The 26,092-nt window shown below is 30.3% G+C and overlaps 9 protein-coding genes across 9 annotated transcripts; 4 read left to right on the forward strand and 5 right to left on the reverse strand.

Moving 5' to 3' along the window:
- The first annotated feature begins 2,884 nt into the window (after positions 1–2,884).
- ASCRUDRAFT_108019 (uncharacterized protein) lies at positions 2,885–3,366 on the forward strand. The gene has a single exon (XM_020188703.1). It carries the CDS (start codon positions 3,019–3,021, stop codon positions 3,268–3,270), a length of 252 nt encoding a protein of 83 aa, XP_020046224.1. The 5' UTR covers positions 2,885–3,018; the 3' UTR covers positions 3,271–3,366.
- A 96-nt stretch (positions 3,367–3,462) lies between these two features.
- On the reverse strand, positions 3,463–3,771 carry ASCRUDRAFT_9116 (uncharacterized protein; the record flags this gene model as incomplete). The annotated part of the gene is made up of 1 exon (XM_020195071.1): positions 3,463–3,771. The coding sequence occupies one exon, from the start codon at positions 3,769–3,771 to the stop codon at positions 3,463–3,465; it is 309 nt and encodes a 102-aa protein (XP_020046225.1).
- Positions 3,772–9,112: 5,341 nt separating this feature from the next.
- ASCRUDRAFT_76845 (uncharacterized protein) lies at positions 9,113–9,663 on the reverse strand (the record flags this gene model as incomplete). The annotated part of the gene is made up of 1 exon (XM_020193643.1): positions 9,113–9,663. A coding segment is annotated over exon 1 (155 nt), but the record flags the coding sequence as incomplete, so codon positions are not given.
- Positions 9,432–9,878, reverse strand: ASCRUDRAFT_108040 (uncharacterized protein). The gene has a single exon (XM_020188704.1). The coding sequence runs from the start codon at positions 9,813–9,815 to the stop codon at positions 9,552–9,554; it is 264 nt and encodes an 87-aa protein (XP_020046227.1). The 5' UTR covers positions 9,816–9,878; the 3' UTR covers positions 9,432–9,551.
- A 5,033-nt stretch (positions 9,879–14,911) lies between these two features.
- Positions 14,912–16,122, forward strand: ASCRUDRAFT_36882 (Pumilio-family RNA binding repeat-containing protein; the record flags this gene model as incomplete). The annotated part of the gene is made up of 2 exons (XM_020190720.1): positions 14,912–15,301; positions 15,325–16,122. The coding sequence occupies 2 exons, from the start codon at positions 14,912–14,914 to the stop codon at positions 16,120–16,122; spliced, it is 1,188 nt and encodes a 395-aa protein (XP_020046228.1).
- A 5,435-nt stretch (positions 16,123–21,557) lies between these two features.
- ASCRUDRAFT_36949 (fungal specific transcription factor domain-containing protein) lies at positions 21,558–23,231 on the forward strand (the record flags this gene model as incomplete). The annotated part of the gene is made up of 4 exons (XM_020190728.1): positions 21,558–21,801; positions 21,883–22,160; positions 22,443–22,647; positions 22,840–23,231. The coding sequence occupies 4 exons, from the start codon at positions 21,558–21,560 to the stop codon at positions 23,229–23,231; spliced, it is 1,119 nt and encodes a 372-aa protein (XP_020046229.1).
- A 570-nt stretch (positions 23,232–23,801) lies between these two features.
- Positions 23,802–23,999, reverse strand: ASCRUDRAFT_18070 (uncharacterized protein; the record flags this gene model as incomplete). Its single annotated transcript, XM_020189521.1, has 1 exon — positions 23,802–23,999. A coding segment is annotated over one exon (198 nt), but the record flags the coding sequence as incomplete, so codon positions are not given.
- A 112-nt stretch (positions 24,000–24,111) lies between these two features.
- ASCRUDRAFT_108291 (glutathione S-transferase) lies at positions 24,112–25,107 on the reverse strand. Its single transcript, XM_020188705.1, has one exon. It carries the CDS (start codon positions 24,875–24,877, stop codon positions 24,221–24,223), a length of 657 nt encoding a protein of 218 aa, XP_020046231.1. The 5' UTR covers positions 24,878–25,107; the 3' UTR covers positions 24,112–24,220.
- A 229-nt stretch (positions 25,108–25,336) lies between these two features.
- Positions 25,337–25,750, forward strand: HTZ1 (histone H2AZ; the record flags this gene model as incomplete). Its single annotated transcript, XM_020194662.1, has 1 exon — positions 25,337–25,750. One exon carries the CDS (start codon positions 25,337–25,339, stop codon positions 25,748–25,750), a length of 414 nt encoding a protein of 137 aa, XP_020046232.1.
- Positions 25,751–26,092: the final 342 nt, after the last annotated feature.

The raw sequence follows: 26,092 nt of genomic DNA on the forward strand, positions 1-26,092 counted from the left end.
ATAATATTAGTAATAATATCAGTAATAATAACGCCAATAACACTGTCAAAAAGAGAAATACCATGAGTAAAAGAAAACCCCCCAATTATTATCCTGAACAAAATTCAACCCCATACGATATTCATGAAAAAAATAATACTCTTCCTACTATCTCAATTGATACAAAAATTACTCAAAATTCTGTAAATTACAACAACAAAAACACTGATGACTTTGATATTGAAATTGTTACAACAAAAAGCACTCCACAAAGTATCGCGTCTTTACAATCAATTCCAAACAATTATGAAAGTTTTGGTTATAAAACTCTTGATCCGGCTTCAAGACAACAAAAACCTGCTACACAACCATCACCATCATCTCCACCATCACAACCATCTCCTCCTCCACCTCCCCCAAAGATTTCTGTCTCTGATAACCTTCAAAATTATCAAAACAACGATCCTCAATCAAATCAAGAAGAATCACTAGATGTTATTCAAAAGATATCTTTGCTTCTCGATGATATAAAATTAGAACCAAGTGCAAAACCTGAAATAAAAGAATTGGTCCAATCAGTTAATGAATCGACTAATGATTTAGCAAAAATTAATACAAAATTGTTTCTAGTCAAATTAAATGAAAAGAAAGTTGATAATATCATGGAGGAAAAAAAAGATACTTTCTTGGAACATTCAGACAATACTCTACATTCTGCTTCTGTTCAATCTCCTCTTTTTTCTTCCACTAAACAACTATCTATAACTCATAATCAAGTAAATCAGCCAGAAAATGAAAAATTAAGACCAGTTAATCAAAATCAATTTGCTCAAGATCAATTTACTCAAAATCAATATTTATCTCAAAAAGATTACTCTCTTCCTTCACTGGAAAATAATCACATTCAAAATAATAACCTAAACTATCAACCTATAAAGCTCAGTGATTCTATTACTAATACTGATTTGCAAGTAAATCAATTACAGCATAAACTAGATGAATCACTTGAAACCTTTAAAAGTGCTTTTTTATCTGAGTGGGATAAAAACCAGTCTCAAGCTTCGCTCAATTCTATACCAGTACGTGCTTCCTATATTGAATCTAATCTCAATAATGGTTTAATCACAAAAAAAAAAATGATACAACTGCCCTTTAGATTAGGTGAACCAATTCAGCCGGTTTTTGAAAACTCCAAGCCTATTCTGCCTTTTAGAGTAGATGAGCCTTTTGATCAATATGATTACAACCCCAATCTTTTAAATGTTGAAAGCCAAAATCAATTGAATCAAAATTTTGGAAATAATGATAAAAGTAAACGTGGAAGTCAACTATTAGATGAGCCTAAAAATTCAAATGTACATCCCTCTTTTATTAATAGTGTTTCTCAAAATACTCAAGTTAGTTATAATCTGCAATTTTCAAATCGAAAGACAGGAACCTCCTTTTCAATAAGCGAGCAAAGCGATAATTATTTTCCAACAGTCAAAATTCAAAATCCCCAGCAGTTTCAACAAGTTCAAGTACCTCAGTTTCAAACATTGAATTATACTTATGGTAATGAATCAATATTTCTGAATGAACCATATCCAAATTCTCAGATATATGAAAATAATAGTCAGTTAAGAAAATCTAGAAATAACTCCATTAGCCATGATCAACAAACTCAAGAATACACATTTAAAGATGGATATGTTGATAATAATTCTATTCTGATTCAAGAGCAAAATCCATATGCCAAATCTTGTCCCGATGGATTAACAGTAGTTCGTTCAAGAGTAAATAGTATTAACTCTATGAAAAGAGATGGCATATCAAAAATTGATTCGAATTCTCCTAGATATGATTATTTATCAAAGATTCACAGTAACCAATTTTCAATATCATCACCACCTAGGAATAATGTCAGTATTATTAATAATCAGCAAAGACCAGTACCCATAAAAAGCTATTCAAAGGGAAATGATGTTTTAAACAACACACCAGTGGGTAAAGTCAAATATGATAATGTTTCAATAGGGTCTGATGGTTCATTTTCGGGTAGTGTGACAAGTAATTCTAAATCTAGGAATCAAATGAATCAAATGAACCAAATGGAAAATAATTCAAATTCAATACAATATTTTAATCAAGATGCTTATGCAAATAATTTACAAGGAAATGGTGGATATGAAAATCCGGAACAGCAATATATGATACCTCAACATCAGTATATGATAAGTCAAAATCAATTACCAGTAAATTATGGCGAGCAAACAGATTTAAAAATACGGCAACACAAAAGCCATCAATCAGCTATCATACACCATCAACAAATGGAGGCAGTGCCAACTTATCACCAAGAAACTCAAATAAATGGGTCAAATCAAGATTTTAATAACGATTATAAAGAGGGTGTAACAAAACTTGAAACTAGAAGGAAGACAAAAGAAAGTCTTAAAAGTCAAAACAGCCTCAAAACGTTTACAGATATATACACAACATACTCTAGTGAAAGAAGAAATGAGGCAGTGAGCAAAAAAAATGTTAAAATTCTTGAATTTAATATGATGATGAATGATCTTCTAGAGACTGTTCCTTCTGCTACCAACAGCAATGACAACAAAAGTAGCAATGAAAACAGTAGTGGCATGGATTATTTGGCCAAACCAACAGAGGATAGCAGTGATGTTTTATCGATAGGATCTAATAAACGTAAAAGCAAAATAGTGTCTATCAAGAAGCTTAAAAATGGCACAAAAAGTATTTTCAAGAAGCACCGAAACACATCTTAGGAAGGAAGCAGGAAAAAATGACATTTGGCTTTTGCAAACATGAGATCGAAGATGAAGTTGGTGTTCTATGTGAAAATAAATGACATTGGGATCCAAAGCTAGGCCAGGATGGGCAAGTAAAGAAGACTGCGATAATTAGGAGGGATAAGGAACATTAACATTAAAGTAGAACTGACTACATGTAGTGTTAAATATATAACTATGCTAAGTAATATGATTTGTACTTTTTAAAGAGCTTCTGAAGCATTACTAATAGTAAGAATCTAAAATGCACTTCAAAAAACCCAAACTCAGTGACATCAGCTCAAAAACCTCGAAATCAACAGACAGTAACTGTGATATTTGCAAAGGGAAACGAATCGAGCAGGTCTTAAAGAGAAATCTAAAGCAGAGTGAAAACGAAATAACGAGCATACACCAGATCTGCCCAAGCGTTAGCAGGACATTTCGACTCAGGTTCTATTTTTGTAGAAAAGCTAAGACGTTAGTCTCAAAAGCCAAAGCTATGCTTTGCTCTTGAACCACTTGTGAACCAGCGAGTCTCCCAGGTTCCCAGTCTTCGAGGCTCAGGAAGCACAACCCAGCTGGAGCTGGAGAACAGTGCAGCACTATCGTCGAGCTGGAGCTGGATAAGGTTCGAATTCAGAGCTAGCAGTCAATGTAAAACATGATCTTCCTCAAGTGTAAGTGAATCTGGATCATGGGCCCGATTTTAGTGTTGTTCAACAGCAGCTAAGGGCAGTCGGTGAGCAAAGTGGTGGTTATCCTTTAGAGCCAGAAGAAGGTTTGGAGGTGGAAAGACTATTGGCGAGAGCTGAGCAGTTTTGAAGGCTGTTGGTTGTGAATTACCATTTTCTATTCTCTGGAACTTGGATCGAAACTTGGATCGAACTGGAACAGGAAAGTGCAAAGCATAAGGAGACTTTTTAAGATCCTTTGAGATCTTGCGAGATTCGTTGAGATCCTTTGAAAAAGATGAAATTTCTGATTCAGATGGATCTTGACTGATCGCAATTATCATTAGACGATGTAGTCCAGCAAATCAGAAACAGGAGCTGTGTTGTTTATTTCAGTTTACTGAGCAAGTACACACTGATTGGGTGTTTTCTGAAAAGTTGATTCAGAAGCGAATTTGTTTCGAAAGTGTTGACAATCTCCAGAATATTTTGTGATTCAAAGCAAGAGTCGTCTTTTGATGTTTCACCAACAAGATGAGCGAAATGGAACAGAAAGAAGTAAGAATATATTTGTTGGTGTTATTCATAAGTGTAAGAGAAATTGCATGGTGGTTCGATAGAATTTGTTAGATCCGTAATATTTATTTACTCTGTTAGAATTGCCATTAATTGAATGGTTTCATTTGTTGATAAGTTTGTAAATAATATCAAATAATATCCCATGCTGTGACAAGAGAGCAAATAATAATAAAAGATTTAATGCAATCAAGTCGAAGAGATTGAGTATCGAAATTGAATATCAATTTTCAGATCATGAACAGAGTAAAAAAATACAAGGTGAAAGATGAAATTGGAAGTTTACTATAACTTTTAAGAGCTGGGGCAGAGTTGTTTTTTGTTTTTCGTTTTTTTTATCTGTTTGTTTTCTTAATCTTTTGGTTTGTTTTGTTTTATTTTGTTGTGCTGTGTTTGTGTTTTGTTTCTTTATTTTTGTTAACAGTTTTGAGTTATGGAAAACAAAACTGTTTATAAAGTAATTGTAAAGTAATATTCAAATTCGTAATTAAAAGAATAACAATTTTTATTGTTTTTAGATTTAGCTAGATTAATAATTTTGTGTTTAAATATTATAAATATTATTTTTCTGTTTAAATTGAACAATTGGAAGTTGGAGCCAAAGTCAGATTAAGAATTGAAGCCGGTTTTACTTTTAAATTTTACCATTAAAAAGTAATATAGCTATTGTTAAAACAATCAAGTGAAATTTAGTGAATTTTAAAAATGATTTCATTTGAAAAATTGTTATTTTATTATTATTTTCATTCTTATTTTCATTATTATTTTCATTATTATTTTCATTCTTATTATCAGTATAATTAATTTTAAATAATTGAATCTAATGAAAAACAATTAATAATAAAATTAATAAAAAATATAAATAATAATAATAATAATAATAATAATAATAATAATAATAATAATAAAAATATAAATAAAAATTATAATCAACTCTGTCAAAAAACGGAAATTCAAAACCAACATGAACCATAAATGCTCAACTTTTTTTTAAATTTAAATTTAAATTTGTTTGTTTGTTTGTTTTAATTATGATTTTAAATTTATTATTATTTTGTTGTTATACAAAAAATTGGGACTTGATTTAATGAAATGAAATGAAATGAAATTAATCTGGAATAATCAAAATAAAAGGTAAAACAAAAAGTGAATGAAATATTTGAAGTATTTTGAAATATTATGAACATTTAAAATATATGAAATGATTTATAAAATGTAGTTTCAAGATAATAGTAAATAGTTAGTTGAAAAGGAAATAATAAATTTAAAAAAAATTCAGTCGAATTGCACTTTTTGAATTTAAATTTTAGCAAGTTTATAAAATTAGAATAGTTTTAGTAAATTACCAAGTTTATAAGTTAAATAAGTTAAATGGCGTGGAAAAAAAAATGAAATAGTGGATAAATATTGGAATAATGAAAAGTAAAGTTAAGTTAGACTGAGATGGTAAGATAAATTGAGAATAAAACAAGTAAAAATAGGAAAAATAGTGATATATTGGAGAAAAAAGAGAATTAAAAAGAAAAGCAAAATATAAAATAGAAACTTGAAAAAAGAATGTGAATTTTTAAAAGTTATTAAACTTATTTAACAATTAATAATAATTGGTAGAGGGTACGAAATGAGTATAAGATAAGATTTGAATAAAGAAAGTTGTGAATGAGAGGGAAAATAAGGAAAACTGATAAAATAAAAATAAAAATAAAAATAAAAATAATAATAATAATAATAATAATAATAATAATAATAATAGTAATAATAAAAAATGGATAATACATAGATGGCAACAACAATAAGGTGATAATCATGAAATGAACCATGATGTTATTTATGTCAAAATAATGATCAGTAGTAATCATAGGTATAAATTGAAACAAAGGAGAGAAAGAGAAAGAGAGAAGTACAGTGAGTTGTAATTTTATATAATTTTATATAAAATTGGATGATATAGTTTATTAGATTGTTTCTTGTAATCATATAATATAATAAAAGTGAACTGGAGTAGATTTTTACCATTCAAAAGTTGTCAAAGAAGAAAATAAGAGTTAAAGTTAAAATATAAGTTATGGTAAGGGTATGAATATTGGGATATAGGCTAAGATATAAGGATTAAACAGAAATTTAAGCTTAGAGAGAGAACAAAAAGTGAAAGAATGAATGGTAAGTTATTTGATTGAAATTAAAAGTGAGTAAAGTGAATAAAAAATGGAAAGATTGTTGAATAAAAAAAATCGACAATCATTAGGCCAATCATTGAGCGAATCGTTGAGCGAATCATTTTATAATGAAACGAAGAAAAATAGAGAGTTTAATATTATTGAAGCTGTTAACGAATATGTTGGAAACACAATAGAGTAGAATAAAGTAGAATAGAGTAGAATTGAATTGAATTGGCCAAAAAGAAAAGTAATTTTTAGATTCAGCGTTGAACGAATCGAAAGTTTTTGGATAACATTTGTGGGTCCTTGGAAAAATTGGAAATGCATATTTTAGAAAGTAATTTGTGTTGGCATTTGAAAAAGGGAAAAAGAACAGAAAATTGGAAGTGGGATAAGAAGAGCAAAACAGGGAAGAAACAAAAGGTATTAAAGAGAGGAAAACAAAACGACCCACGGATTATTTCAGACAATAGAAGTAGCGGACGAAAAGAAAACCAAGAAATAAGAGAAACAATAAGAGGATGGAAAGCAGAGGAGGGAAAGCAGGGGACGGAAAGCAGACAATAGAGGGGATGCAGTTCAGTTTGAAACCCTCCATGAACAAATCGTGTGGTTGGAGTGCGAGACACAAACAGAAAACGATAAGAGTGAAGAGAGTCAGAACTAGAAAGAGATGGTGATGGTGGTGGTGATAATAGCGTTGGTACGTGAGATGCTTTTGGTGCTGATGATAGTTTTGATAGTGGAACTTTTGCGCCGATCGCGGTTCGATTTTCAAGTGAGGAGGAACAAAAAGAAGCAGGATCAGATGATCGGGATTTCGAGTTGAGGCTTGGCCCATTTGAGTGGTTCAAAAAAAGCAAAGCGTAATTGGGATCGATTTGCACGGCGAAGAAGCCGCTGTGAATGATGATTGGACTGCACGTGCAGGATCAAAGACAACAGCAGCAGTGAAGCAGCAGGTGCAGAATAGCAGCAGAATAGCACCGAAATAGAGTTGCGCGGTGCTATCTGAAAATAGCAGGGTTGGAAGAATAAAGTTTGCAACTGACGTGAACACCGTTTTGGCGTGAGTGCGATAAGAGAGCGGATAAGAGAAGAGGATGCAAAAGAGTTGCAAATGAGGGATTGAATTTTTTTTTGGTAGCGAACTTAGTCGATTTGCCGTCATTTGTTGGATTAGGTTTTGGAGTGTTTAAATTCCCAAGCTATAAATTTCGCAAAGCACTAGTTTGTTTAAAAAATTAAATGAAAAAACGAAAAGCAAGAGATTTCAAGAAAAAAATGCAAAAACTGTACATGAGTTGTACAAAAAATAAGCTGAATTGACAAAATTTGACACATTGGGTTTAGAATTTAAATATTGCATTGTTTGATTGAGATAGAGCCACTAAAGCAGAGCCTTGGCAAGTTTGGGTTTAGAGTTTGCATAAATTGGAAATTGAAAACAAAAGTGCATTAAGTTACAATAATATTTTTGCATTTCAATTACAAGTTATTCATTTATACATCAAAAGAAATCATAAAGATTAAGGAGGTATTAAAAGGAATCAACCAAAGGGCAATTTGTGCTAGCATACTAGTGTAAGTATATATGGTTGGACATTGGGGATTGAGGATTGAGGATTGAATAAATATTCGTAATTGAAGTGGATATAGTTTAGAGCTATTGTTGACATTCAAGTGATTCGATTAATTAGTGAAAAAGAGAGGTAAGGAAAAGAAAGAAAAGAAAAGAAAAGAAAAGAAAAGAAAAGAAAAGAAAAGAGAAATGACATGAAGTAGAGAGCGAGAGAGAGAGAGAGGGCTCTGTTTCTTTCCATTTCAAGAAGAGTATTTTAGAATTCAAAGCAGATTGGAAAACGATAACCGAAAATTAATTTATAAATTTGATTTTCGATTGAAAAATTATAGCATTATAATATTGCAATACAATTTATACTTGTATTACATACAGTTATACCTAATTTATACCTAATTTCATTTATTCAGATAATCTGAGCAGATTAGATTTTATTATGGAATCTGTAAAGGAATATTCGAGTAGAGATGAGAATTCAAATAAATGTAATTTCATTAATAAATGTATGTGGATGAAAATACAATAGTACAAAAGATTAATTAATTAAACTAATGAAAAATATTCAAAGTGTTTTGAATAATTAATTCTGCAATATTAGTAAATTAATACTTTAGTGCTTTAGTACTTTAGTAATTTAGTAATTTAGTAATTTAGTAATTTAGTAATTTAGGAAAATAAAAAATTGACTCTAAATTGCAAAATCTGAAAACAAAACCAAAAAATAAAGTGAATCTTGTTTTCTTCTCATGAGTTGAAATCAAATAAAAATAATTCCGATTTTACTAAATTTTCAGTAGAAATGTAAATAATAAATATTATATTATATTATATTATATTATTTTATATTATTTTATATTATTTTATATTATTTTCTATGATATTACTATGTGTTGAATATACTAAAATTAACGAAATGATTGGTGAATACCGCTACCGATTACTTTTAATAATTACTTTCCAATTGCCAATACAATTACAATTACAATAACAATTGTTAAATGGGATGATTGGAAATTGGTTGAATTTTCAGCAGAATAGGGTTTTATGATTTAGTTTGAAAAAAATATGAACAAAGATTTGCAAATTTGACCTTTATTACTTAATTACATGAATAATTGGCCATTTTTTAGAAACAAAAAAGGTGTATGGTCACCTGGAAACAGAATTTTTAACCTGGAATTTCAGCGCAACATCCTCAAAACAAGCTTGCAATAAAGTTTGAACAGTCCACAAACAAAAGCAGTTGTTGTGTGCTTGACTGGGAAATTGTTTTTAAACGGACAAATTTGAAGAAAAACGCAGAAAACAAAGAAAAGTGCTGATTCGGCCTGCATGCGAATTGCCATCGGATGATGTCCGTTGCTGTGTGTCAGCCGCAGCAGCCAATCAGCGATCACCACTGGAGCGCGAGATGTTCTACACTGTTTCCAGTACTACTATTACTAGCCAACAAGGCTCAGTCCCAGTCCCAGTCCCAAAAGAAAGAAGCAAGCAACCAATCCACTGGGTGTGGAAGGTGCCCATTTCTGTTCATTTGCTCATCAATCAAGCTGGCGGTTCAAAAATAGAAGAGTAGATGGGGGAGTAGAATGCTGTAGAATGGGAGAAAACGAAGGGGGCCCGAGCTGCTCTCTGAACTGAAGCAGTAAAGCAGTAAAGCAGTGAAGCAGCCCAACAGTGCCAAAAGAAAAGCAGTCCATGTATGGCATGTATAGTGGGAACTTAAAGGGAATCTTCACAAATTTCATAAGTTTTGTTCTTGACTTATTTTTTTGCAGAGCGCTAGTGGAAAGTTGAGGTATAAATCTCAGATTCCAGGCCAATGCAACGCTAAATATAAATCATAATAAAAAGCTGTGATTACCACGGAGAAGGCGCCGGGTAACACAACACAAACTGAAGGTGGAATCAAATTACCCAATTTGGCGGGGAGAGATATTAAGTTTGAAGATGTTAGCTCACTGTTGTGATAGTGTATGTGTTGCACTATTATATCATAGTGATAGTAATAAGATTGTTGATTCTGATAATGTTGAATAATAAAAGAATTATAAAATTGACAAGTATTCATATAAAAATGTTGAAAATCATCCAATTGAATCTAATTTCAACATTCATTTTGAAATTGTTTGGAAATTGTTTGAAAATTGTAAATAATTTTTATTGGAAAATTTGTTTGAGCCGAGTCAAAAAAAAAAAAAAGAATCCACTAAAAAACACCGGAAATGCTGAATATTTGAAATATTTGAAATATTTGAAATAACTTTCAAATGTAAAATAAATTTCCATTTTCATTTTTCATTTCTATTTTTCATTTCCAGTTTAATTCAACTGCAATAAATGCAGTTCTATAATCCAGTGGAATGATTTGAAATTATCATATTTCTATTTAAGGTTTATTATTTAAGATATTACTTGCCTAACTAAAATATTTTTAACAATCTTATTAATAATATTATTTAATTAATTCTATTAATTGAGCATATTGAGCATTATTGAATACGGATCTTTGTTGAAAATCTTTTTTGCTTGGTTAATTTTTGGTTGTACCATAATTTAAAACACAGCAAATGTAAATGTAAATGTAAATGTAAATGTAAATGTAAATAGTGGAAATGCGAAGAAAATTGTTTAATTTGATAATTTGTTATACTAATCAATCGCTGTTGAACATTTAGTGTAGTTTATAATAAGGATTGAGGAATAATCTAAAAGTATTAAGGAAATATTAATAAAAATGCAAAAAAATATGAGAAAACATTAGAAAATAATTCAAAGCTCAACAGAATTGGAGAAAACTTGCTGTAACAAACCAATTTAACCATGGTAATTAAGCAGTTTGGTCAAATTAGATTCAACAAACTTGAACAACAGCAAATGTGAATAGGAGCAAATAATAAAATTGCCAGATTCAAACAATGCGAATGGGAGAAATCAGTGTCCGAATCACTATTCTCAAGCAGCCGTAATTAGAAAATGGTATATATGATAAACGCACTTTGTTAGCCGCAGTGGATTGACTAGAATCCTCTTTGGAGTCTTCTTCAGAAGTTCTGATTGGTGGTGAACGAGAACGATATTCATATACTAATTAAGTATAGCATAGTATTAAGTGATGACAGAATTAAATCTCTTGATAAATAATTCTTGATTGGGGTTGCAAGCAAATTAAAAACACTTTGTGATTAAGAATTAGACGTGAATACAGAGTGACTAAATTGAAAAACTTCAACTTGAAATTATATCCTTAATCAGATTACACCCACAGTGTACGAATAACCTTCTATTACGATCTCTTTCAAAAGGATCTTTTTCAAAATGATCAAATCGATTAAAAAAGAGTTTTTTCTCCAACTTCTTTATCAATAATCAGACCATGCGGAAAAGCTCCAAATGTAATCAATCTGAAGGTTTTATCCCATCAACAGCCATCTGATTGTGTTAATTATACTGGCCATATCATTACATCAAGAGATCTGAGAGATCTTGATCTTGATTAATAATATTGTAGTATTATAATATTATAATATTATTATAATACTACAATAACACTATAATAACTCTATAATAATATTCAATATTGTAAGATAATAATATTATTATATTACTATATCTGAAATCTTAATGTGGTGCAATGTTAATGATCATCTTCCCATCTTTGTGTTAAGGTTTTGGATATTGTGATAGTATTCTGCTGGAAAAATTACTGTTTTACAAAAATTCGTCGTAATAGATAGAAGTGTAACATTTAATTATAATTATTTCTCTCTGAGGTATCAACAATATCACCAATCATTAAATTTGACTAGATACTTCACTTTATTTTCACTTATTTTCACTTTATCTCCAACTAACTGTGCAACTTTTCTGTTTACTTCAAAATTGAGTGCTAATCGCTCTCGAACTTATTTCTCTGTTTTATCATGGCATTTCTAATGCTTTTCTCTCAACTGCTCTTAAAATGCCACTTATTCTTTAAGTCTTCCACCATGATTTCTTTTTTCTTTTGTTTCTCATAATCTTGGTTGGTGATCGTAGTCCTCGCTGTTTCCTGTGCTTCTGGTCTCCCTGGTGTTGTTTTCTTTTGCTTCTCAATTTAAAATGGCTGATACGTTTGATACGTTTGATACGTTTTAATACGTTTAATAGATCTTATAATTATGATACGTTTGAAGAGTCAATATGGGTTCGGATGCAGCAAAAGTGTGGCTATCTTTTTTGTGCTGACGTAAGCGCTTACTCAGCATTACCACTTAAACCGTTACTGGCTGACTCAGCAGCTCCACATAAGTGGAGCCAATTATCACATGCTCGCAGTCTCCTGCTTTTGTGAGTCAGCGCTGGGGGTTTCTTCTCAATTCGCAAGTTGTCACACCGGTTATTCCTCCAATAATACGCATGTTGGAGCCATATTCGTAATTTAAAACTGGTCTGGCTGCAGAAATTCATCTTTTAGCAGTTTGTGTGTAAAAAGTGAGTGCCATTTTTCGCGCGGCGCGGCTTCCCAATCCGAATAAACCACCGCACCGCGACTCAGACCGGCGCACAAGCAAATTATACTGCATAGCTTGCAGCAACAGACGGCAAAAGACAGTGCGCATGTCTAAATACTGTCTAAACACAGCATGAGTACTAGCTGAATATTTCCTCTGCGTTGCGCTGCGCTAATATGTCAGAACTTTTGCATTTATCAGACAGAACTCCAACTTTATTAGTTGATTTGCAGCACTCTGGAAAAAGCAATGTGGCAAATTGGCTCATGCTGAGATAAACCTAAATTCGAATCTTAATCCAATGTGTTTTTCTTCAAACCTTAATTCTTGAGTTTATCGTTCAATAATTCTATATTATCCACTTTTTATTTTCCCAACTCCTTTATGTTTTGACTTTTCCACTGAAAAGCAACTTTTTATTTCCAGCTTCCAATCAATATAAAATTCGCTCATTACCTCTGTTTTTTATCTTTCTCTTCTTATCTTCTCTTTTTTCCACTTTATCTCCTACTAATTCTTTTGGTTTTCCATCTAAACCCATATTTATATTTATATTTATATTTCATTATATAATATAATATAATATATAATATAATATAATATAATATAATTTAATTTAATATATAATAGTTTATTATAATATAGCATAATAGCATTATAATAGTATTCTATATCCTCCAAATTTCGATTAATAATCATAATAGTAATCTTTCTAATCAAACCCAAAATCATCTAATCAAAAAAATATCAAAAATATCAACATAAAAACACTAAATCCCTCCCAACACCCTAAAAATATCAATTTTCAAAATTTTTTAAATACACTCCTCTATAACCTCCTTATATTATATATTTCCTTTATTATACTATACTATAAATTTTCTGCTGCTTTGGTAATTCAATTTATCAATCTAACTCATCTCTTTCTTTAATTATTTATTTTTTCACTTAGATTCGGGAAAATCGTAAAGACTTTATTTTTTTTCCTATTTACTAATAATAACTAAAAAAAATAAAATAAAAAGCAAATCCATCCTTAATCTCTTTGTTTCTATATTATAATTCACATCATTTCTACTTTTTAAATAAATAAAAGAAAGAAAAATCAATAGAATAAATTCAAATTTTTTATCCCTTCAACATGAGTTACTTATCAAACCAATATAGCTACGGTAGTTCTAATAGCTCTTCCTCAATCACCATCAATGATTCAAACAATTCACTAATCAACCAATGCTCCTTTAACTCAAGCATCAACGAACCCTTAACACCAAGTACCAACGCCAACTCTTCCACCACTGATCTAACTAAGAATTCAAACTCAAATTCAAACACTTCTTTAAGTTCAGTCTCTAACTTGGGCTCAAACACTTCCACTTCTCACGTTAGAACTACCTCTTTTCCTCAAAATTTATCCTCAAATAATAGAAATATTTTATCTTCCGTCACCAGCAACAACATCAACATCAACAATACCGACGATTTAAACAACTCTTTTGGCTCCTTATCAATTATTGAATCCAACCAAAATCAAATGACAAACCAAAACCAAAACCAATATCAACTTTTTTCTAACGATTTTATTTCCAATTCAAATACTCAAAACTTCAACCTCAACAATGTTAATGTTAATGTTAATGACTTTTCCAACAGAAGATCTTCTGTTCCAACCTATTTATCTAATGTTAATGCCTCCACTCCAAACATCAACTCTACTATTAATGATGGCAATGTTAGTCCAATCAGCCTTAACAACGCTAATATCACCTCCACTCCTAACCACATTTACGCAAACTCAATGAACAATCAAAGATTACCCTTCATCAACAACAACTCCAGCATCAACTCAAATTTGCAAAACAGAGTCACTTCAAATTCCAATAATTTCAATGCCAATGTTTATGCCAGCTTGATTCAACAAAATATGAATAACAACAACAATATTCACAATCTTAATGGCATGAGCTTCAATCAAAATTATTCTGACTCTGTCCTTTTGCAAAACCAAATCGGAAATATCAACCAAGTTTCTAATTCAACCCCAAATTTCTCAAACCCTAATGTTGATTACAACAACATGAGCAATATCAACAACATGAATAACATGAATAACATGAATATGAATAGCTTGAATATGAATATGAATATGAATAATAACAATGTTAACACTCTTCAACAAATTAATACAAACACCTTTGGCTTGAATAATTTAAACAACTCAAATGGCAGCGTCAACTCTAATAGAAGATCCGTTGATTTGTCTCAAATTTCAAATTCAAATCCAAACCCAAATCCAAATTACACCTATTCTAATCATCAACAATCTCTTTCTGTTACCTCAATGAATAACAACCAAAATCTCTTCCACCAATTATCTGTAAATGCCAATAACAGTGTGAACTCAAATCAACATTACAATCAATTCAACAACAACAACATGAATATGAATATGAACAATGTTGATGTCAATGCCAATAATATTAACAATAATGCTAATGTTAACTACCAAAATTATAATGGTATCAACTCCAACGCTAACTTGAATCAAAACTCCGTTCAAATGAACATGAATATTATGAGCTTGGGTAATGGAAATAATTTGAATGGTATCAATAATGTTCACAATAATGCTACTCCTGTGAACTCTGTTAATAATATCAGTTGCATAAACAATATGAATAATGCTAATTCTAATGTCGTTAACCATACCGCTGTTTCTACTGTTACTTCCAACACCAACCATTCAAATTCAGGCAATACCAGAGGCTCAAACAATGGAAATCGTAATCACTCTAACAATAGAAAGAACAACAACAATGCCTCTAGAAAACACGAAAAGGAAATCATTTCCAAGCTCTCTTCAGTTCCATTTGAAAGCTTGAAGTCACAGATTATTGATCTAAGTACTGATCAATTTGGATGCAGATTTCTTCAAAAGAAGTTGGAAGATGAGGGCCAAGCTATTGGATTGATTATCTTTGAAGAAACTAAAGACAAAATTATTGATTTAATGATGGATCCATTTGGAAACTATCTTGTTCAAAAGTTGTTGACACATTTGAATGTGGAAACTATCTTGTTCAAAAGTTGTTGACACATTTGAATGACAAACAATTGGGTGCTATTGTCGATAAATGTATTGGCAGATTTCCAGCTATTGCATTGAATCAACATGGTACTAGAGCATTGCAAGAGATTATTCAATTGGTTAAAGTTGATTCGCAAGCTAAAATTATTGTTGAGAATTTACGTGGTACAGTTGTTTCATTGATTCGTGATTTGAATGGAAACCATGTTATTGCAAAGATATTAGCCTGTTTTAACCATGAAAACATTCAATTTATTATTGATGAAATCTCAGTGGAAACTGTTTCAATTGCTAGTCACAAGCATGGATGTTGTGTATTCCAAAAGAGCATGGACAATGCTAATGACACGCAACTATTCCAATTGGGATCGAAGATTGCTGAGCATTCTATGATTTTGATGAAAAACCAATTTGGTAACTATGTTGTTCAACATTTAATTGAAAAGGATTTGCCAGTTTTGAATAATATTATTGCTGAGAAATTGGCTGGATCGTTGCCTGATTTGTCTATTCAAAAGTATGCATCAAATGTTGTTGAAAAGTGTCTCAAGTATTGTTCTAATTTAGAATTGGTCAACAAGTTAGTGATTGAGATTATTTTGTGCAGTAATCTTATGGATATTATCAAGGACTCGTATGGAAACTACGTTGTTCAAACAGCACTTGAGGTTGTCAATGGTGACTGCAAGAACAAGGTGATTGAGATTCTTAAACCCAAGTTGCCATACATCAGAGCCACACCATATTCCAAGAAGATTGAGCAATCAATTGATCGTTCAATGGGAACTATTTATTGAGTCAATTTATTGAATTTTATGAATTTCAAAATAACGAACAAAGCCAACATTATAATTCTATTCAATTCATTAAATCTTTAACCCTTTTTTTACTTTTTTTTGATTTTCCATTTCATTACAAAATACATTATACTCCAGAAACAACCCCTTGAAACAAAACTACATTACTATTACTATTACTATTATAATTGTTACAATTATTATCACTATTACTATTATTTTATTATTATTTTATTATATTATTATATTATACATATGTTTCTTGTTTTTACGACTTTTATTTTATATTTTAAATTTGTCATTTACTTTTTATTGAATAATTTTATTATACTTTTTTATATTTTATTTTATGTTATATTTTATACTTTAACTTTATTATATATTTATATTTTACCAACTTCTACAAGGTGATCAGATCGGATTGAACTCGTTGAACATGGTCCTTGCTGGATCTGTTGCACGATTTGATTTGACGACCATTACTAATTTCTGTTTGGATACAGGTTTCTTAAATAAATACCACTGTTAACATTTGTTTTGCTTCGTGAAGGAGGCGACGAAATGAGTCCAGAGCTTCACAAAAGGCTTCATCCAGCTCAGTTTAACGAATATCGTTTTGAGTGAAGCTGTGTTACGTCGGGCTGTAACAGCGCAAACAGGCATTGCAAACTGGCAGCTGAAAAGCAAAAGCGTAGTTCAAGAGCTGTTCTGCTTCTTCTTCTTCTTCTTCTTCTTCTGCTTCTGCTTCTTCTAGTGTTTCTGGTGTTTCTGCTGCTTCTGCTGCTTGTGCAACACCGTCTTGTGATTGGCTGCTGTGTGTTGCATTTCTAAAGGGATGCAACACGTGAAATTCTCTTTCAAGGAGCGAAGCGGCGGTGGGACGGTGCCCCCGTTGCGTTTCTGCAGGGCGGCTGTCACAAAAGAGATCAGCAAAAACAACACAGAACAACGATATACATGTTACAATATTCAATACAATATTCAAGTTATAACAGGCTACGACGATGCAACGACAACGACAAAGATAACGACGCAAGAGGAGGAATGCTACGGCTGTAGCCCCACAAACACTGGCGACGCAGGCCTCGGAAGTGCTGAGATGGCTGCTGTCTCTGAGTGATCATTCCATGAGCTCTTGTTTGGTATCGTTTGGTATCTCGTCTGTGCAACAAAGAGATGGTTTTCCTGCAACTGGTGTTTCGTGAATGGCCTAGCATCTATGCTGATCTGGTCTGATCTGTTGTGTATTTTATGGTTGCTCCTTGGTTCAATGTAAAACACACCATTCAAAAGCTACTGATGCATCATTATTATTCGGTTTTCCTCATCCAATGCCCAACAGCTATGGATCACTTATCTCTTGGTTTTGCTCAACTTATGGATCACAAAATATTCCCATTTATCGTCTATGGCCCTAACTTTGTTTTCTGCTTTTTGCAAATTTTCTTCAAACACAGTGGGTTTTTCAATTATAGAACATAGTCACATTCATACTCATGGTCATAATCATATTCATGATCTCTTCGTCGTCATAATCATTATGAATGTGATTAAAATAGATTTATGCTAATATTATATCATTATATCATTTCTATACTATCACCATCATTACTATCAATTTATTATTATCTTTTCCCACTAAAATATTCTCAAAATCTTTCAAAAATAATTCTCTACAGGTTACTATAAACTTAATTTTCCTGAGGCTATAATATGAAACTATTCAGCGAGATTGTTTATCAATTATTTCTGCTTTTTTGTTGGTTTTTTTTTTTTTTGCTTTTAATTACGAAAAAAAAGTAAGACCAATTAATTTAATTTAAATTTCTAACATTTGATACTAGTTCGGTCTGATCAATCTCTTTTTCTTTTTTTTTTCTAACAAATTTTTATTTAAAATCAAAAATTTTGAAAAAAAATTCACCTTATTCTCAGTTTTTAGATCAATATATTCAAATCTAATTTGTTTTAATCATACTTAATTTAAAACACATTTTAAATTTTATTTATCCAAATTTTATTCAAATTTTATTCAAGTTTTCAAATTTTATTAAGTTTTATTAGGTTTATCTTAAATTTAATTTATTTTTAATTAACATCTAATTACAATCTAAAAACAAATTTGCCGAAAATGATCTGGTTCTCTTACGTTATCAATTCACCTGCTACCTTTTGAAAATCATACTAAAATTATACCAATACTGCTTTAATACCTTATTAATACTAACCAAGTTCACTATTGGCTTTAAATGAATAACGTTAATTTTAGCATTATTTAAATCATATCCAGTTTGCTTTTTGAGTAAAGGGGAGAATTTTCTTCCTCTAATTAGCTCCTTTCATATTCTTTTTTGTTCATTCATTTTAATCATATTCAACTTACTTCACCTAATTTCAATTTGTCCACTCACACTAAAATCTCCAAAAATTAAAACCATTTGAAATTGAATTACAATTGGAACCATTTCAATTTATCTTTCAATTAAATAATCAAAAATTTAAATATTTCAATTAATGATGATAAATGAGGAGACTAATCAAATTAATTAATTTAATTTTATTCAATTTTATTTAAATTATCAATAGAATTAAAATTAAAAAAAAGCAAATTTAATTTATTAAGTTCTTCATCATCTCCCTTTTTATCCTGCTTTTTCCATTATATTTCATTTCATTTCATTTTATTCCACTGCATTTTATATTTACATGAATGAATTCAAATTCTATCTTCTTTATCACATAAATTTTATCAGATAATTTAAAATTTTTCTTCATCTAAAACCGTTCATGGAAATATTAACATTTGATTTATTTTGCTTTATTTTAATTTTAATTTTAATTGAATTTTAAAACTAAAACTATATCCCATTTAAATTTCAATTTTAAATTTTAATTTAAATTTATTTTAAAATTAATTTATAATTTTCCATTTTTAGTTTATGAATTTAATGAATTTAATGAATATCTTAATTTATTCAAATTTAATGAAATAAATTTATTTAAATTTGTATGAATTCATATCTACAAGATTAAAATTAATCAGTTTATAAACTTCAATTTTTATGTTTTATTTTTTATTTTTATTTTTTTGCATTTCCTACACCACCATTATATTACCACCATATTGCCATTTTCAATCTCGTTTCACTCTCATTTTCCATTCTTCTTCGTCAACTGTTGTTGTCATTCTTCACGAGAATTTTTCTTTTAACTGTAAAAAAATTATAATATTAACAAAACATGAAACCATATCTAAAACATACTTAGGCCGTTAACCCATTCATTTTTTATTTTTTTTCAATTTAGCAATCTAACATAGTCAATTAAACACTGCCAACTCACAATTGGCATTTTTTTTTCAATAAATAAAGATCAACAACCAACAATCGTTATTCTAACAGTTTATCCTCAAAATTAACCTTCCAAAATTCGTAAGCATAATTGGTTATTGGAGTTATTTGGATTATTTTGATGTGAATCAATCTAACGGGTCTGTTTTGTCAATGCAAGCTGGACGTAGTATGACGTGAGTTTATGTATCTGCATTTTACATGCTTAGATCCACCAACAAAGATTTAATCCATTAACGTGGAACTTTTCCATAAACAAGGATCCAATGCGTAATTGTGTAAACAATCTGCATAGCATAAAAACTGTAACAACATGCAGTAAAGACATAAAGTTGCAGAAAAATGCACATTAGAGATCCACCAATGTGGATTCGATCTCAGCTTGCTTTTGATCTGAATTTGAAAGAGTATAACCTCTTTTTTCCAAGAGGTTCTTATCTAAGGGATCACTGCTCGAATCCAAACTTAATTTGGTGCTCTCTGCTTATAATTTATAATTGAAATAACAATACTCATCTATCTTATTGTTTATTTCTAACCAAAAAAATGTTTTCTAGTTTTAATATTAATGGAAATTTGGAAAATTTGACCATCGAAACTATTGAAACCATTTCCGACTTTTCCTCTAATTCTAAAGATAATCTAAAAGATAATAACAACTATAAAAACAACAATAAAGACAACAATAAAGACACATCTAAAGCAAAAAATAATAATTTGCCTTCTCGAAAAAATTTCACTTTTCAAATCAATGACAATAATAATGCTAGTAAAACTCTCAATAGCAATATTCTTGACTTCTCCCTAAATTCAAATAAGATAAATCAACATTCCCATCACAATACTTTAAAATTTGTTGGTTCTTATGCTAGATCGAAATTTGGCTGTTTGCAATGCAGAAAAAAGAAAAAAAGATGTGATGAAATTAAACCAATTTGTGGTTTATGTCAAAGAACTTCAACAACTTGTGTTTGGCCTAAATTTAAAAATAATAAGTTAGTTAATAGAAATCAAAATGTTATTCTTAAAAAACAATCAAAACCACTAAATAACAACAATTTAAATCACAGCCATGATTCGAAGCAATTAGTGAAAAATAAAAATATTACAATTAATAATAAGATCAATGAAAATACTCAAGATATTTCTTTTATAAATGAAGACTTGTTAAATGATAATGTTTTTAAAATTGACGATAGTAGTATCAGAAGTTTATTTGAAAATAATGATATCAATAATCAAAATAGATATCAAACTAAACATCAAAATTTTCTTAAAAACTATCATAATACCAACATTACAAACAATAATGATAATATTACAAACAATAACAATGTCAACATTACAAGTAATAACAATGACAATACCAATATTATTTATAACGATCAATTCAATATTGACCTTGATGAAAATTTAACTCCAATTAACAATAATATCAATACTGATGATATTCCTAGTTCAAAGGATAAATATAAATTTAATGAAATTGCTACTGATTCAATTAGCAAATCTCAATTTCATAATTTTGCTATTGATGAAAATAATTTATCCACAAATGATTTATTGAGTTTTATAAATAATAAAAATACTCAAATTTTTGACAGTATGATTTCTAACGATTCTAGTAGCTTCCATAACAATACCAATAATACTAATTTTACTGGAAACATATATAATATTGAAAATTATAAAAATAATAATCAACATGATCAACATGATCAACATAATCAACATAATCAAAATAATGATAGTTATCATATAAAAGATCCTTCAAAGGACCTTCAATATCTTTTTTCTAACTATAACTTCAATCCTAATGAAATATTAACCCCGATCTTGAATAATAATTCGAATTTAGATTACGATATTTCAAATCAAATTATAATATCAAATTATGAAAATATTAATAATTTTGCAAATAATTTTTCTAATCAATATTTAATCCCAACATCCCATTATTCTAATATTCAGCCACAAAATGATTACATGAATAATCATTCAATTGATTCAACTTTTAATTTGATGCAAATATTAGCCAAATTTAATCTATTTAATAATCCACCGTTGTATTATTTACCAGAGTCAATGGAAGTTAGTGATTCTAAACCTTTAATTTTTTTAGAATATTATTGTTCTAAATTAGCTAAATCTTTTTCAATAATTTCTGATGATAAATCAAACTGCTTTTTAAATGTTTATATACCCATGGCTTCCAATAATGAATCAATTTTATATGGATTAATAGCTTGGGGCGGGAAATTTCTTAATGATTCGTTAGCCGATAAATATCTTGATAAAGCAATCAACTTATTAGAAAAACAGTACAATAGTATTCATAATAAGTATTTAAAATTTCGATTATTAAATGAAAACAATTATAATAATAATAATGAATTAGCTCAAAAACAAGATTTTTCTAAGATTGAAAAGAAAAATTTATTAATTACAATGGCATGTTCAATGATTTTAATGGATATTGAAATAACGACTGGCGACGTTAAAAGATGGTCCAAATTCATAAATATATGTAAAAAATTAATTGAAATTAGTGGAGGAATTAAAAATTTAATTGAAACAATTGAAGGAAAGTTTTTGATATCTAATTTTTTTTATAGTGATATATTATCATCAATTACTAATGAAAATGGGACAATGCTACCAATCGAGGATTATAATATAATGTTTAATGTGTTTAATAAAACAAAAGGCAAAATAGATGTAAATGACGATAGCGAATATGATGATAATGATGAGGAGTATGAAGGAGAAGAAAAATCCGAAAGCCAGAATAGTGAACATGGAAATTATCGTTATGAATTTCAAAGAAATGAATATAATGATGATGATAATGATAACAATAACAATAATTATAGTGATAGTAATGAAAGTAATATGATGGGCATTACTAATATTACGAGTAATAGTGAATCTAGCAAAAATAGGAAATTTAAATCAAAAGGTAAAAAAAAGAGAATTTATGAGAATTTTATCGAAGAAGGAGAAGAATTGGCAGATCCAATTCAAAGTTGTTTAAAACCGTTATTTTTAATTATGGGGGAAATCATCAATTTTTCTACTCAAATCAATCAATTTTTATATGAGGGATATGATATTAAAAGAAGAATTGATAATAACTTGGATGACAATAATTTAGATGACAATGGTTTTGATGATAGTGATAATTTTAACAAGTCGAAAAAGCCTGCAAATATTTGTATAAAATTTAAAGAAAATTTAAGTAATAATGAAAAATTTGAATATTTACAGACTAATGAAATCTTTTTCAAAAAGTTTGAAAAGAAGATTGAGAATTGTAAACCTAACATCAGAGATTTAAAATTTTTTATCAAGAAGAACAATAAAAAAGAGTTGGAAGAAAACCTTACATTGTTTGAATTATTTCAAATGACATTAAAATTATTTTTAAAGACTTCACTAAAAAAGCATGCAGCGATTTTGCCAGAGATTCAGTATTTGCTATTGAAGATTAATCAATTGGTAGACATATTAATTGGGAGCAGTGTTAAGGGGGTGTTGTGTTTTCCTATGATTATAGCTGGAATCAATTCCGTTTTAGAACAAGATAGATTGGAGATGATTAAGAGGTTTGATTTTTTGATCAATATTTATAATGTTGGTAATTTCAAAAGAGCTAAAGAGATTGTTAAAGAGAGTTGGAAGTTGAATCCAAATGGGGAAATATGTTTAAATTGGTATGATGTAGCTAATAAGTTTAATTGGCATTTAAATTTGGGATAATATTAAAAAAGGGAAAGGGAAAGGGAAAGGAAAAGGAAAAGGAAAAGGAAAACAAAAATTTGAGAGAGATAATATTAACATTAATATTAATACTTGAGTCTTTTTTTTTGGTAACTTAGGTTAAAGTGCAATAATATTAGTGAAATCATTTGACATACAGATGGAAGTGAATTAAAACAGGAAATTTGATGATTAGAGGATAATTGGGAGGGTTAAGTATTTTTTTAGAAAATAAAAAAGATTATATTCAAATTATATTCAGATTTATTCATTAAAATTTCATTTTAGGTTTTTATTCATTTTAGTTTTTTTTTCATTTATTTAGTTTATAGGAAGTGAATATTTGATTGTAAATGAATAATAAATAAATAATAAATAGTAAATAGTAATAAACATTAAATAGACAAAAAAAAAAGAGAGAGATAGTGAGGCTGAAAGAATATAGAAATACAATGATTATATTAGATATATTTATTAATCTTCAGAGGTCACTAAACCTAGAGCTTCAGGAGCAGATTTTCTGATATATAAGTTTGATACGTTTTCTCTTTCTTCTTGTTTTGAAGAGTGTTTTTGTCTTAAATATTCAGTTTTTATAGCCAAAGTTCTTGCTTTCTCCTTTGAATGGTGGAGACATTCAAAGTAATCATCAGCATTTGGTTGACATTGAGAAGGTTTTGTAGTGCCAGCATTAGTGTAACATTCCATAAAACGTTGCCATTCACCGAAACAACGACCGGTACCACCTCTTAAACCAAAACCTGAAGACATGCTGTAATTGAGAGCTGCAAAAGAAGAGAGAAGCTGGAGGAGAGTATTAATTCCAAACCAATATAACAAGATCAAAGTGAGAAGTGATTATTTTGTGCCGGTTTTTATTGGAGAAAAACAACATCACGTGCCCGAGGGCCGAAAATAAGCATTCTCAGTGTGTTGAGTTATTGGGGAGAGTATTGAGGAACAGGTATTGAAGAACAGTGCAGGAATCGCTATTGAGGAGCCAATTCGTGGGCCTTGTTAATGAACTGGAAGGCAGCAAAGTCGTCCTTGAGAATGGGGCTGCTGGTGACGTTGAGAAACCAGGAGGTGGTGATGGGATGGTCCTTTCTCCAGGCTGCGTCGAAAAAGAAGTTGAAGCCTCTGAGGGCACAGGAGGCACCAAAGAGATCAGCCATTGTGATGTGGTTGGGCTCGACGAGGAAGCCGTTGTGAAGCAGCAAGTGGTGCTCGAGCATCAGGGACATAACAGCGATCTTGGAGAGGCTGTCGTCGTACTGGGGCCTGTTGTAGGGCAATCTGCCATCAAGCTGTTTGAAGCAGAGGGCGAGGGCTGGGACGTACTCCGAGGTGAAGAAGGACAACCAGCGAATGACCTGGAAGTAGCTGTTGGCGGTGGTGTCGGCGGGAACCAAGTTGTCTCTGTTGGAGGCCAAGGAGTTGAGGTAGAAGAGGATGGCAGCCACCTCAGACAAGTGCTGCTGATGGAGGGAGAAGAGCACAGGCACTTTACGAAGGGGAAAGGTGAGGGTGTACTCGGGCAGAGAGAGGTCTGCCAGGAGGGCGATGGGGAGGCTGTAGTGTCTGACGAGGGCCTTGGGAAGCAAGCAGCGAATTGCAGCGGTGGAAAAGAGAATGTCTTTCAGCATGGGAAGTAGTTGGTGAAGAAGGAGAAGAAGGAGAAGAAGGAGAAGAAGGAGAAGATCTCAGAACTTTTCGATTACCTCATTTCGGATGAAAAAGTCGGAGCTTTGAACGGAGAAAAGTCGCGTCTTTTTCATGTTTATTTTGTTGTTTATTTTTTCTTTGCAAGAGAAAGTTTTGCTATTTATCACTATTTACCCACGACTGTCTGGTGCCTGTATTTACGATTATCTATCATTATCTATCATTATCTATCCATCGTTTATACTTTTTATGACTGTTACCATACTGCTGTAGTAGTACACACTTCCAAATTAAGTTACGTGGATTATACAGCCAGAGAGCCACAAATTTCACTGAATTATCTTCAACCACACTCACATTTACTTTCATATCCATAATTAATTGATAATTCAATTGATTATCTCTTTTTTTTTTCTTTTCTCTTTTAACCTACTTGTATCATGTCAGGAAAGAGCCATGGCGGCAAAGGCAAAGCTGGTGGTGGTGGAACTGAAAACGGTTTAAAATTCCAATCATCAAGTGCAAAAGCTGGACTACAGTTTCCTGTTGGTAGAATCAAACGATTTTTAAAAAAGAAAGCACAAAATAAAACAAGAGTTGGAGCCAAAGCTGCAATATATTTAACTGCTGTACTAGAATATTTGGCCGCAGAAGTCCTTGAATTGGCTGGAAACGCAGCAAAGGATTTGAAAGTCAAAAGAATTACTCCAAGACACTTACAACTAGCTATAAGGGGTGATGAAGAATTGGATAATTTGATCAAAGCAACTATAGCATATGGTGGGGTTTTGCCTCATATCAATCCTGCCTTACTATTAAAAGTTGAAAAGAAAAAACAATCAAATTTAAAATAACTAATCTCACTTTAATCTAATTTACTTTATTTTATTCTAATTTAATTTATCCGAAATACATTTAATTTAGATATATCACTCTAAAAAATAGACTTGCTATTCATTATATCTTCTCACTATCTCTCATTATTCATCTAGTTAATAATGATTAAGCTTAACCCCTATATTTTTTTCTCAGTATATTTATAATCCTACTTATCCTCATCCTTATCCCAATCCCTATCTGATCTACTTTTGTTTTTGTCACTTATTATTTCTGTACGTATTTATGTAATTGTATATTAGTTCGTTATCTTATTCTTTATGTCCTGAGAAGTAAAAATTTTCGTTTTCAAAACAAAA

This window comes from Ascoidea rubescens (assembly GCF_001661345.1).
Source record: "Ascoidea rubescens DSM 1968 unplaced genomic scaffold ASCRUscaffold_10, whole genome shotgun sequence".
In the NCBI taxonomy this organism is placed as follows: domain Eukaryota; kingdom Fungi; phylum Ascomycota; class Saccharomycetes; order Ascoideales; family Ascoideaceae; genus Ascoidea; species Ascoidea rubescens.